Genomic DNA, 14,722 nt, shown 5'->3' with positions numbered 1-14,722 from the left:
TCAACAGAATATACATTCTTCTCAGCACCACATCGTACTTACTCCAAAATTGACCACGTAATTGGAAGTAAAGCACTCCTCAGCAAATGTACAAGAACAGAAATTATAACAAACTGTCTCTCAGACCACAGTGCAATCAAACTAGAACTCAGGACTAAGAAACTCAATCAAAACCGCTCAACTACATGGAAACTGAACAACCTGCTCCTGAATGACTACTGGGTACATAACGAAATGAAGGCAGAAATAAAGATGTTCTTTGAAACCAATGAGAACAAAGATACAACATACCAGAATCTCTGGGACACATTTAAAGCAGTGTGTAGAGGGAAATTTATAGCACTAAATGCCCACAAGAGAAAGCAGGAAAGATCTAAAATTGACACTCTAACATCGCAATTAAAAGAACTAGAGAAGCAAGAGCAAACACATTCGAAAGCTAGCAGAAGGCAAGAAATAACTAAGATCAGAGCAGAACTGAAGGAGATAGAGACACAAAAAACCCTCCAAAAAATCAATGAATCCAGGAGTTGGTTTTTTGAAAAGATCAACAAAATTGACAGACCGCTAGCAAGACTAATAAAGAAGAAAAGAGAGAAGAATCAAATAGACGCAATAAAAAATGATAAAGGGGATATCACCACCGACCCCACAGAAATACAAACTACCATCAGAGAATACTATAAACACCTCCACGCAAATAAACTGGAAAATCTAGAAGAAATGGATAATTTCCTGGACACTTACACTCTTCCAAGACTAAACCAGGAAGAAGTTGAATCCCTGAATAGACCAATAGCAGGCTCTGAAATTGAGGCAATAATTAATAGCCTACCAACCAAAAAAAGTCCAGGACCAGATGGATTCACAGCTGAATTCTACCAGAGGTACAAGGAGGAGTTGGTACCATTCCTTCTGAAACTATTCCAATCAATAGAAAAAGAGGGAATCCTCCCTAACTCATTTCATGAGGCCAATATCATCCTGATACCAAAGCCTGGCAGAGACACAACAAAAAAACAGAATTTTAGACCAATATCCCTGATGAACATCGATGCAAAAATCCTCAATAAAATACTGGCAAACCGGATTCAGCAACACATCAAAAAGCTTATCCACCATGATCAAGTGGGCTTCATCCCTGGGATGCAAGGCTGGTTCAACATTCGCAAATCAATAAACATAATCCAGCATATAAACAGAACCAAAGACAAGAACCACATGATTATCTCAATAGATGCAGAAAAGGCTTTTGACAAAATTCAACAGCCCTTCATGCTAAAAACACTCAATAAATTCGGTATTGATGGAACGTACCTCAAAATCATAAGAGCTATTTATGACAAACCCGCAGCCAATATCATACTGAATGGGCAAAAACTGGAAAAATTCCCTTTGAAAACTGGCACAAGACAGGGATGCCCTCTCTCACCACTCCTATTCAACATAGTGTTGGACGTTCTGGCTAGGGCAATCAGGCAAGAGAAAGAAATCAAGGGTATTCAGTTAGGAAAAGAAGAAGTCAAATTGTCCCTCTTTGCAGATGACATGATTGTATATTTAGAAAACCCCATTGTCTCAGCCCAAAATCTCCTTAAGCTGATAAGCAACTTCAGCAAAGTCTCAGGATACAAAATTAATGTGCAAAAATCACAAGCATTCTTATACACCAGTAACAGACAAACAGAGAGCCAAATCAGGAATGAAATTCCATTCACAATTGCTTCAAAGAGAATCAAATACCTAGGAATCCAACTTACAAGGGATGTAAAGGACCTCTTCAAGGAGAACTACAAACCACCGCTCACTGAAATAAAAGAGGACACAAACAAATGGAAGAACATACCATGCTCATGGATAGGAAGAATCAAAATCGTGAAAATGGCCATACTGCCCAAGGTAATTTATAGATTCAATGCCATCCCCATCAAGCTACCAATGAGTTTCTTCACAGAATTGGAAAAAACTGCTTTAAAGTTCACATGGAACCAAAAAAGAGCCCGCATCTCCAAGACAATCCTAAGTCAAAAGAACAAAGCTGGAGGCATCACGCTACCTGACTTCAAACTATACTACAAGGCTACAGTAACCAAAACAGCATGGTACTGGTACCAAAACAGAGATATAGACCAATGGAACAGAACCGAGTCCTCAGAAATAATACCACACATCTACAGCCATCTGATCTTTGACAAACCTGAGAGAAACAAGAAATGGGGAAAGGATTCCCTATTTAATAAATGGTGCTGGGAAAATTGGCTAGCCATAAGTAGAAAGCTGAAACTGGATCCTTTCCTTACTCCTTATACGAAAATTAATTCAAGATGGATAAGAGACTTAAATGTTAGACCTAATACCATAAAAATCCTAGAAGAAAACCTAGGCAGTACCATTCAGGACATAGGCATGGGCAAAGACTTCATGTCTAAAACACCAAAAGCAACGGCAGCAAAAGCCAAAATTGACAAATGGGATCTCATTAAACTAAAGAGCTTCTGCACAGCAAAAGAAACTACCATCAGAGTGAACAGGCAACCTACAGAATGGGAGAAAATTTTTGCAATCTACTCATCTGACAAAGGGCTAATATCCAGAACCTACAAAGAACTCAAACAAATTCACAAGAAAAAAACAAACAACCCCATCAAAAAGTGGGCAAAGGATATGAACAGACATTTCTCAAAAGAAGACATTCATACAGCCAACAGACACATGAAAAAATGCTCATCATCACTGGCCATCAGAGAAATGCAAATCAAAACCACAATGAGATACCATCTCACACCAGTTAGAATGGCGATCATTAAAAAGTCAGGAAACAACAGGTGCTGGAGAGGATGTGGAGAAATAGGAACACTTTTACACTGTTGGTGGGATTGTAAACTAGTTCAACCATTATGGAAAACAGTATGGCGATTCCTCAAGGATCTAGAACTAGATGTACCATATGACCCAGCCATCCCATTACTGGGTATATACCCAAAGGATTATAAATTATGCTGCTATAAAGACACATGCACACGTAGGTTTATTGCAGCACTATTCACAATAGCAAAGACTTGGAATCAACCCAAATGTCCATCAGTGACAGATTGGATTAAGAAAATGTGGCACATATACACCATGGAATACTATGCAGCCATAAAAAAGGATGAGTTTGTGTCCTTTGTAGGGACATGGATGCAGCTGGAAACCATCATTCTTAGCAAACTATCACAAGAACAGAAAACCAAACACCGCATGTTCTCACTCATAGGTGGGAACTGAACAATGAGATCACTTGGACTCAGGAAGGGGAACATCACACACCTGGGCCTATCATGAGGAGGGGGGAGGGGGGAGGGATTGCATTGGGAGTTATACCTGATGTAAATGACGAGTTGATGGGTGCAGCACACCAACATGGCACAAGTATACATATGTAACAAACCTGCACGTTATGCACATGTACCCTACAACTTAAAGTATAATAATAATAAATAAATTTAAAAAAAAAAAAAAAAAAAGAACTGATTCTAGAACCGGGGCAGGGAAAATACAAGCATCTATAGCCTGCAGCATTTTTTTTTTTTTTTTTGAGACAATTTCACTCTTGTTGCCCAGGCTAGAGTGCAATGGCGCGATCTCAGCTCACTGCAACCTCCACCTTCCGGGTTCAAGTGATTCTCCTGTCTCAGCCTCCCAAGTAGCTGGGATTACAGGTGCCCACCAACATGCCCGGCTAAATTCTGTATTTTTAGTAGAGACGGGGTTTCACCATGTTGGCCAGGCTGGTCTTGAACTCCTGACCTCAGGTGATCCGCCCACCTCGGCCTCCCAAAGTGCTGGGATTACAGGCGTAAGCCACCGCGCCCGGCCTGGAGCATCTTGTAGTATCGAAACTTAAGGGAAGTATTTCCAAAAACAAAAGAAAGGATGCATGTCAAAGGGACACAAGACCAACCTAAAAGAGCTCCCAATCACCACAGTTTAAACAAGCTGAGCAACAAAATAAATACACAAGAATACCAAAAAGTTTCTTTAAATACCACTCACTCCAGGAAGTGGAGCGGAATTTTTCCACTGCCTCTAGTTGGAGCAGTACTCAGTGGCTTGCAGCCAAAGAACAGTATATGGAAAGGAAAGCAAAAAGTAACTTTACCATGAAGAACCTAAAAAAACATAATAGAAGTACCCCGATATGATGTAACAAGAAAGTCACTTCACCTCTATGATATTCTTCCCAAAGACTCATAATCTCAATCTAACCATGAGAAAAGCATCAGACAAAAGCAAACTGAGAGACATTCTACAAAATACCTGATCAATACCCCTCAAAACTGTCACGGTCATGAAAAACAATGAAAGACTGAGAAACTGTCAGGGACTGAACAAATATAAGGACCAAAGGTAATGTGGTATCTTGGAATCATTAGTGAAAAAAAGAGTGAAATCCAAATAAAGTTTGGAGATTAATTAATAGTAACTAATGTTAGTTTCTTAATTGTGACAAATGGACCATGGTAAGATAAAATGTTAATCATAAAACTGTATGAAGTGTATGCATAAACTCTGTACTATCTTTGTAGCTTATCTATAAATTTTAAAGCATTCTGAAACTTAAAAGTTTACTAATATTTTGAAATTGAAACAGAAATATCAATGTGACCTTGTAATTTAAACATAGACACATATATGCATGAATACACATGCATCTGTATTTTCTACCTGTTTGCATCAAAAGGTCACAAGCAATGACATCCCAACATCAATGAGCATGCCTAGCAACCAGATTTGGTCTCTAAATATAATTCCTTCAAAAAGAAAGGAGGGCTACTTGGGGAAATACTGATTCCAGGACTTGGAAATGAATGTAACAGGAAGCCTACATCATATTGTGCCAGAAACCAATTAAGTTTTAAAGACTAATAAGGTCATGTCAAAATTATACAGCAATCAAGGACTCCTACTAGACAAATCTAGGACAATTTAAACATCAAAAAGAATAATGACTGCAATTGACTGAAACATGAAAATTTGAAAATCATAAATACTGATACTCAAAAAAGAAACAGAAATCATCACCAACAACAGAAACAACTCATTTATCACCACCAGCCCTTAAGCTAAAAATGGGCCATTAAAGAAAAATAACTAAGCTTTTATCCTGCCTCTTCAGTAGTAACTGTATTTCAGGGTAACCAAATAACACCAGAAAATGAGGGAAAGTTTTTCTTTAAGAAGATGCCAGGAAATAAATGCAGATGAAATAACAGAATAAGAAAATCACCAATTTGTAGCCCTCAATGACATAACTGATTCAGGAAGAAGTCATCAATGGACACTAAGCTCATTAAGTGAAAGAATGATGAGTATCTGGATAGTTACATAGTACCAATCCATCTCTCCACAAAGTTCTTGTCTATCTCAAGCATAAAATATTAACTTTACAATGAAGGAATCAGATGTCACTACCTTAATCCAGGGATCTACCTTAATTTCTAGTCACTAACAGTGAAACAACTAGACAATACATGCCATCTGAAGTGATACAATATAATTATGATAAAGCCTTTGATATTCCATAGGAAATACTGGAGAGGAGATAAAGAAACAAGTTAAATCGGCCGGGCGTGGTGGCTCAAGCCTGTAATCCCAGCACTTTGGGAGGCCGAGACGGACGGATCACGAGGTCAGGAGTTCGAGACCATCCTGGCTAACATGGTGAAACCCCGCCTCCATTAAAAAATACAAAAAACTAGCCAGGCGAGGTGGTGGGCGCCTGTAGTCCCAGCTACTCGGGAGGCTGAGGCAGGAGAATGGCGTAAACCCAGGAGGCGGAGCTTGCAGTGAGCTGAGATCCAGCCACTGCACTCCAGCCTGGGCGACAGAGCCAGACTCCGTCTCAGGAAAAAAAAAAAAAGAAACAAGTTAAATCAGGAGTCCCCAAAGCCCAGACCATGGACTGGTATCAGTCCGTGGCCTATTAGGAACCAGGTGCACGGCAGGTGTTGGGGGTGGTGAGCGAGCATTACCACCTGAGCTCCAGCTCTTGTCAGATAAACAATGGCATTCGAGGCCAGGCGCGGTGGCTCAAGCCTGTAATCCCAGCACTTTGGGAGGCCGAGATGGGCGGATCACGAGGTCAGGAGATCGAGACCATCCTGGCTAACATGGTGAAACCCCGTCTCTACTAAGAAATACAAAAAATAGCCGGGCGAGGTGGCAGCGCCTGTAGTCCCAGCTACTCGGGAGGCTGAGGCCGGAGAATGGCGTGAACCCGGGAGGCAGAGCTTGCAGTGAGCTGAGATCCGGCCACTGCACTCCAGCCTGGGCTACAGAGCGAGACTCCGTCTCAAAAAAAAAAAAAAAAAAAAAAAACAAAAAACAATGGCATTCAATTCTCACAGGCGTGTGAACCCTACTGTGAACTGCGCATGCGAGGGATTTCTAGGTTGCACAATCCTTATTAGAATCTAATGCCTGATGATCTGAGGTAGACCAGTTTTATCCGGAAACCACGCCACCACCCCGACCTCCACGCTACCCCCAGTCCATGGAAAAATTGTATTCCGCAAAACCAGGCACTGGTGCAAAAAAGGTTGGGGACCGCTGAGTTAAATGATACCATAAGAAAGCAATATGCCAAAAGATCAGATACAGTCAAAAACAGAAAAGAGAGTGGCTTATGGGCCAGGCCAGGCACGGTGGCTCATGTCTGTAATCCCAGCACTGTGGGAAGACGAGGCAGGTGGATTACTTGAGATCAGGAGTTTGAGACCACCCTGGACTACACGGTGAAACCCCATCTCTACCAAAAAAATACAAAACTTAGCCAGTCATGGTGGTGCACACCAACAGTTCCAGCTATTTGGGAGGCTGAGGTAGGAGGATGTCTTGAGCCCAGGAGGCAGAGGTTGCAGTGAGCCAAGATCTCGCCACTGCACTCCAGCCTGGGCAACAGAGCCAGACCCCGTCTCAAAAAAAGAAAAAAAAAAAGGAAAGACTGACTCATTGTAGCAACATGGAAGGCCCTTTCTAACAAAATGCTAGCTGCCATACCTAAACAGTACAAAATGGATTGGCACCTGGATAATGGCTTATGTTAACTTCTCATTTCTCAGGATTAATTGGAATGTTTTAAAACAAAGTATTTTTTCATTTTTTAAATTTTTTTGTTTTGAGATGGAGTCTTGCTCTGTCACCCAGGATGGAGTGCAGTGGCGCAATCTTGGGTCACTGCAGCCTCCACCTCCTGGGTTCAAGCGATTCTCCTGCCTCAGCCTCCCAAGTAGCTGGGATTACAGGCATGAGCCACCATGTCTGGCTAGTTTTTATATTTTTGGTAGACATGGGGTTTCACCATGTTGGACAGGCTGGTCTCAAAACTCCTGACCTCAGGTGATCCGCCCACCTTGGCCTCCCAAAGTGCTGGGATTACAGGCGTGAGATACCACGCCCAATCTTTTGTAGTTTTTTTGAAACGGAGTCTCTCTCTGTTGCTGGGCTGGAGTGCCATGGCACAATCTCAGCTCACTGCAACTTCCACCTCACAGGCTAAAGCAATTCTCCTGCCTCAGCCTCCCGAGTAGCTGCATTACAGGCATGCACCACCACGCCCAGCTAATTTTTGTAATTTTAGTAGAGACAGGGTTTTGCCATGTTGTCCGTTCTGGTCTTGAAATCCAGGCTTCAGGTGATCCGCCTGCCTCAGCTTTCTAAAGTTCTGGAATTACAAGCGTGAGCCACCGCACCCAACCTCAAACATTGGTTTATGAAACAAAAGAAATGTGAGGCTCATTTTACTTCATTTAAATTATGAAGGCAGTATATTTTGATACAAGTCATTGTAGATGGGATTCCAAAGCCAAAAGCACTGTCTTCCAATGTGAAGATATTAAGTAAATATGAAGATATTAAGTAAGCAAATACATACCACTCACAGGGCTGAAGGGATCGAAATGCCTTAAAAGAAGCATCCATTCCAGCAAAATCCCAAAACTTAACATCATAGTCATATCCTCCTGTCACCAAACGGGCACCTGAGGGATCCAGACCCAAAGCAGACACCTGGTTTTAAAAAAATAAAATAAAATTACTGGAGCAAAATGACATATGGTCATTTATAACCCCCATTTCTGTTCTTTAATCCCACCCCCTATGTTACAGGCCTTGAAAGCACAAACCACCAACTATTGTTACTTCTGAAAAGTGGGAATGGATGGTGCCTTCTATATTATTAGACTTTGTTACTATATTAATTCTTTTGCAATAAAGAAAAACACTTTATTTGACAATTTTGTCCCAAATCATCAACCATGTACTCAGAATAGCTATCACTGCAATTCCATAAGATAAACTAAGTTGCCTTAGTGTACAAGTAGAAATCTTACAAATAATTACAATAATTCAGCATTTTCAATATACAATCTAAGGGAAACTTTTAAGATAGTTTAACCATAACCAAATGAAGACCATATGAATCTTAAATTACCAAAATGAGTAACACCAAGGGAGCTTTAAGGAATCTATTTAACAAAGTAGAACAAAGCAGAATTATCTGTTCCTTATGGTCAAATGGCTCGGTATATTCACCTTAAACAATTACTTGTAAAGCTGAATGTTTAAGTGACTAATCACATTATAATAGTACTTATATTGGTTCCATAAAATATTTGCTTTCCGCCGGGCACGGTGGCTCATGCCTGTAATCCCAGCACTTTGGGAGGCCAAGGCAGGGAGATCACTTGAGGTCAGGAGTTTAAGACTAGCCTGGCCAACATACAGAAACCCCATCTTTACTAAAAATACAAAAATTAACCGGGTGTGGAGGCACGTACCTGTAGTTCCAGCTACTATTCCAGAACTTGATGCAAAAAAAATCACTGGAACTCGGGAGGTAGAGGTTGCAGTAAGCCAAGATCGTGCCACTGCATTCCACCATGGGTGACAGAGCAAGACTCTGTCTCAAAAAAAAAAAAAAAAATTTGCAGGTCAGGCACCGTAGCTAACCCCTGTAATCCCAGCACTTTGGGATGTTGAGGCAGGCAGACCACCTGAGGTTGAGAGTTCGAGATCAGCCTGACCAACATGGAGAAACCCCACCTCTACTAAAAATACAAAATTAGCTAGGCATGGTGGCGCATGCCTGTAATCTCAGCTACTAGAGAGGCTGAGGTAGGAGAATTGCTTGAACTCAGGAGGCAGAGGTTGTAATGAGCTGAGATCGCGGCACTGCACTCCAACTGGGCAACAAGAGCAAAACCCTGTCTCAAAAAAAAGAAAATTGCTTTCCCTGTGAACTTTCTTAGGTCTAATTACACGTCAATATCCAATGTGTAACTCATTGTTCCTGAGATATATGTAGCTTTCTCTCAAAGCAGAAAGTCCCTAGACCTACTGCCCTCTCAGAAGAAAAGAACTGCATTAGGAATATTTAATGTGATTACCATACATTGGATGCAGTAATGTTTTTTGTTTTGTTTTGTTTTGAGACAGAATCTCACTCTGTCATCCAGGCTGGAGCGCAGTGGTGCAATCTCGGCTCACTGCAGCTTCTGTCTCCTGGGATCAAGCAATTCTCCTGCCTCAGCCTCCTAAGTAGCTGGGATGACAGGCACGCGCCACCACACCCAGCTAATTTCTGTATTTTTTAGTAGAGATGGGGTTTCACTTGTTGACCAGGCTGGTCTCAAACTCCTGACACCTCAGGTGATCTGCCCACCTCAGCCTTGCAAAGTGCTGGGATAAGAGGTGTGAGCCACGGCACCTGGCCAAAGTTTTATATAAAGGAAGCTTCTATAAATCAGTTCTCCTAATAAATAGACTTGAAATGTAATTAATATAATTATAATTAAATAAGTCAGATACTGACAAAATAACTTACGTTCATTTCAATTAGCACTTGTAAACACTGATTTCATAATATAAGGTAAACTTACTATGGTTAAAATTAGACATGAACTCCAAAGATGTTAAAGAAAATATACAAGTGAAAACAAAGTCAATTTTTTATGCCCGAACAATAATGTCTTAAAACAAAAAACAATCAAAATCAAAAATAAATGAGTAGTAGTTTTAAAAACCTAGGAAGTGGCTTCTCCTACCACCACCTACAAATTCACTTGCCTCTATGTGCATTATGCTATCTTTCTTCCCTCCTGTTGCAATTTAAAAGTTATTTATTCTCCTAATAAGGCTAACCCCACCAGTGTTCATCTCACTACAACACAATATGAAATTACAACTTCATCTGTGGTTCCTGTATTCTGTACCTGTCCTGTCCTCAAGAGTATAAGCATCATATGGACAGAGACCTTGTCTGTGCCCAGCACTGGACCTGGCACAAAATACAAACTCTACGAAATATTTGTTTAAAAGAAAGGAGAACTAAAAATTGTAAAACCTTATGTAGGCCGGGCGCGGTGGCTCACGCCTGTAATCCCAGCACTTTGGGAGGCCGAGGCAGGCGGATCACAAGGTCAGGAGATCGAGACCACGGTGAAACCCCGTCTCTACTAAAAATACAAAAAATGAGCCGGGCGCAGTGGCGGGCGCCTGTAGTCCTAGCTACTCAGGAGGCTGGGGCAGGAGAATGGCGTGAACCCAGGAGGCGGAGCTTGCAGTGAGCCAGGATCGCGCCACTGCACTCCAGCTTGGGCGACAGAGCAAGACTCCGTCTCAAAAAAAAAAAAAAAAAAAAAACCTTATGTAAAACAAACCTGTAGTCTGACAAATATGAGATAAATTCCTTTTTATCAAGGAAGAACAGAATAAATTGCAAACTTGACTGTTCTCCTAGCTAAGAAGAAAGATGACAAATTCTAAAGCAAAGTTACAAAATGAGGCTTTCAATGCAGCCATTCACTGAAGTATCAGGATCTCTGCTGCTGACTGTATACATGATTCATCATTTACCAAAAGGATATGAAGGAGGTAATTAGAAAGATAGAAAACAAAGCTCAGAGGCTGGGCACAGTGGCTCAAGCCTGTAATCCCAGCACTTTGGGAGGCCGAGGTAGGCGGATTACCTGAGGTCAGGAGTTCAAGACCAGCCTGGCCAACATGGCGAAACCCCATCTCTACTAAAAATACAAAAATTACCTGCTGTTGTGGCAGGCACCAGTAATCCCAGGTACTTGGGAGGCTGAGGCAGGAGAATCGCTTGCCCCTGGGAGGTGGAGGCTGCAGTGAGCCAAGATGGCACCACTGCACTCCAGCCTGAGTGACAGAGAGAGACTTTGTCTCAAAAAAAAAAAAAGTGTCTTGTTCCAACTTGAGAATGAGGACAAATTTTCAGTTTTAACATTTAAATTAAAAGAATTAATGTGTATTATCCTCTCCTTCCTTCAAAAAGCTTTAGACTTTATCATCACATTCACTGGGAAGGGTTCAGTTGACTATTATGCCACAGTAACTATATTCACTAAATGAATATACATGTTTCTTCAGTGGCAAGGAGAAAAAGAGCACAAAAACGGTTATAAATTTAGAGATATAAAAAATAAACATAATGATAACTCTCCTGAGAGTACATCAGACATCATTAAGAGACCAATTTGAACAAACTGACTCTAAAAAGATGTATGGGAAAACTGGGGAAATTTGAACACTAATGAGATATTATATTAATTATTGAAAAAAAGATATAATAAAGATGGTATTATGTAGGAAAGAGTGCATGTGTGCACATTCAGAAAGAGGGAGGCAGAGACAGCCCAATATTATCTCTTAGAGATTCATACTGAAATAAATATTTACAGATGAAATCATATGAAGTCAGGTATTCGCTTTTAAATAATCCTGTAAGGTGGGGACAGGCAGGACTAAAATGTAAAGTATATAGGAAAAAAATAACATTGGCCTTATGGACATTTTTAAAATAACTCGCTTAAAAGAAAAAAGATCAGATAGAAAAGTCACCTTCTAATTCAACATTTATTTAAAAATAAATTTACTTGCATGTAGGACAAAGGCAGGATTGCCCAAAAAAAAAAAAGAGTTAACCCAAGAGTATAATTAGACACTCTAATTGATTTTCAATGTGTAAAACATACTGCAGTATTTTTTAAGTTATGTTTCTCTACAAGATAAAACTTGATTTACAAAAAAAAGGAATATTTAAATCAAACTTGTGAAATTCATGACCCATCTCTCAGTTGTAAAATTCTCCAGACTAGATGACAGAAAAGCTTCCTTTTAATTACTCAGTCTACAATGTTTTCCTTATTTACTTAAAAACACAAAAAGTAGAATTCCATCATAATTTCAGAATAAAAATATAAAAAACACGATTTAAGAAAAAATATATTAAGAATCAGATGGAAATTACTTCTTACAGCAGCAATTTCCACATAGTTTCGTTTCAAGACTCTTTACACTCTTAAAAAATTTATTGAGGACTCCAGGCCAGGCGCGTTGGCTCACGCCCGTAATCTCGGCACTTTGGGAGGCCGAGGCAGGTGCATCATGAGGTCAGGAGATCAAGACCATGCTGGCTAACACGGTGAAACCCCGTCTCTACTAAAAATACAAAAAAATTAGCCAGGTGTGGTGGCGGGCATCTGTAGTCCCAGCTACTCGGGAGGCTATAGAAGAAAGGCGTGAACCCAAGAGGCAGAGCTTGCAGTAAGCTGAGATCGCACCACTACACTCCAGTCTGGGTGACAGAGCGAGACTCTGTCTCAAAAAAAAAAAAAAAAAAAAAATCTATTGAGGACTCCAAAGAGGTTTTGTTTATGTGAGTTATATGTATCACTATTTCCACTAGAAATTAAAACTAAGAGATTTTTACATCATTTCTATTTCATTTAAAATAACAACAAACCCATTAAACATAAATATTTTTATGAAAACAGTATTTTCAAAAGAAAAAACTGTAAGAATGACCCAGTTTATATCATTTCTGGGTCTACCTCTATTAATTGGGTTTCCCTCTTATTATGGGATGTATTTTCTTAGTTCTTTACATGTTAGGCAATTAGAAAAAAGTAGTTTCATTGAAAAGGGAAGGATAATTTTTTTCGTTTCATATGAACGTTTCACTCATTTAACTACCACTTTTTAGTGGTTTTGCAATAAGATACAATGATTTCACCTTACATCTCAAATATTTTATATTATTCATCTTTATATATTTTAGAATACTCAAACATCAGTAAATATAACAATATAGGCCGGGCGTGGTGGCTCAAGCCTGTAATCCCAGCACTTTGGGAGGCCGAGACGGGTGGATCACGAGGTCAGGAGATCGAGACCATCCTGGCTAACACGGTGAAACCCCGTCTCTACTAAAAAATGCAAAAAACTAGCCGGGCGAGGTGGCGGGCGCCTGTAGTCCTAGCTACTCAGGAGGCTGAGGCAGGAGAATGGCGTAAATCCGGGAGGCGGAGCTTGCAGTGAGCTGAGATCGCGCCACTGCACTCCAGCCCGGGCGACAGAGTGAGACTCTGTCTCAAAAATATATATATATATATATATATATATATATATATATATAACAATATAAACATGCAAACTGTAAACTAAGTATTAATGAATACTTAGAGCCATATGGTAACTACTTAAAGTTCATTTCTTATCTTAACATTCATCTGAAAAATGAACAAACTCATGCCTTTTACTGATACAGAAGTAAAGCAAAAGGTAGTGAGAAATTTTCCCACACCATAAAAAGCAAAATTGTGTTTGAGTTTCATTTCTTTCTTCCACTTACAATGTTCCTATATTTAAAAAAAAGAGGTTTTTAAAGCCAACAATAACAGTGACAATAAGTGTTTCTACTTTAACTAAAAGGAAATGGCTATTTTGACTGAACATAAAAGTAATCTATTTTTCCTTAATGTCTATAGCTTTTATGTCATCAGTTGATTGTATAATTAGCCTTAATACAAATGTATCTTATCAGTTCACTATTCCATGACAGCCCTGTAATTTGAGAGGGAAAAAACTAGATTTTTAAACTTACTGTTTTAGTGCCATGCTTCAGCGTTATCTCATGCGAGTCAGGAATCTTGTGAACAGGATTCTGAAACAAGAAAACCCCATGACATTAACGGTAAAATAACATATTTGTGGGGAACTACATACCACATTCACAGGAAATACAATTTTTTTTAAATTGTATCACTGGCTTTTAAACACAAAGCTTAAAAAAAACCAGCAAAAAAGTGTGAGGGCATCTTTTTTCTACACTTCTAGATACACTACAATGGATCTCTGATGATAAATTGATTTTAAATACCTAAAAGGATAAACCTAAGAAACTCATTAGGTTCTATACAATTATCTCTTATTGTCAATATAAATTGAAATTTTAATTTAATCCAAATGTAAAAATAAATCAGTAGTTGTTAATAGTATAATTCATAAAGAAAAATTAGAAATTTACTTTTCCTTCAAACCACAGCTTATCAAGAGGAGCGAAAAGGTCAATATCAGACTGGGCACAGTGACTCACGCCTGTAATCCCAGCACTTTGGAAGCCAAGGCGGGCAGATCACCTGAGGTCAGGAGTTCGAGACCAGCCTGACCAACATTGTGAATCCCTGTTTCTACTAAAAATTAGCTGGGCACGGTGGCACATGCCTGTAGTCCCAGCTACTCAAGAAGCTGAGGCAGGAGAATTACTTGAACCCCGAAGGCGGAGGTTGCAGTGAGCCGAGATCGCACACTGCACTCCAGCCTGGGCAACAGAGTAAGATTCCATCTCAAAAAAAAAAAAAAAAAAAAAAAACAGGTCTAT

The 14,722-nt window shown here is 39.8% G+C and overlaps 1 protein-coding gene across 10 annotated transcripts in view; it reads right to left on the bottom strand.

Annotated features, from left to right (window-relative positions):
- The window catches only part of WDR70 (WD repeat domain 70), a 382,962-nt gene that overhangs the window by 310,815 nt on the left and 57,425 nt on the right, over positions 1-14,722 (bottom strand). For all 10 annotated transcript variants that reach the window (XM_065546168.1, XM_045393640.2, XM_005556746.4 and 7 more), the window contains 2 exons: positions 13,946-14,005; positions 7,916-8,049 (listed from right to left, as the gene is read on the bottom strand). In XM_065546168.1, coding sequence (XP_065402240.1) covers positions 7,916-8,049; positions 13,946-14,005 — 194 coding nt within the window. The remainder of the gene's footprint in view (positions 1-7,915; positions 8,050-13,945; positions 14,006-14,722) is intronic.

This window comes from Macaca fascicularis, chromosome 6 (genome assembly GCF_037993035.2).
Source record: "Macaca fascicularis isolate 582-1 chromosome 6, T2T-MFA8v1.1".
NCBI lineage: Eukaryota > Metazoa > Chordata > Mammalia > Primates > Cercopithecidae > Macaca > Macaca fascicularis.
Note: the sequence above shows the minus strand (reverse complement) of the source record. Positions and strands in the feature narration are given on the sequence as shown.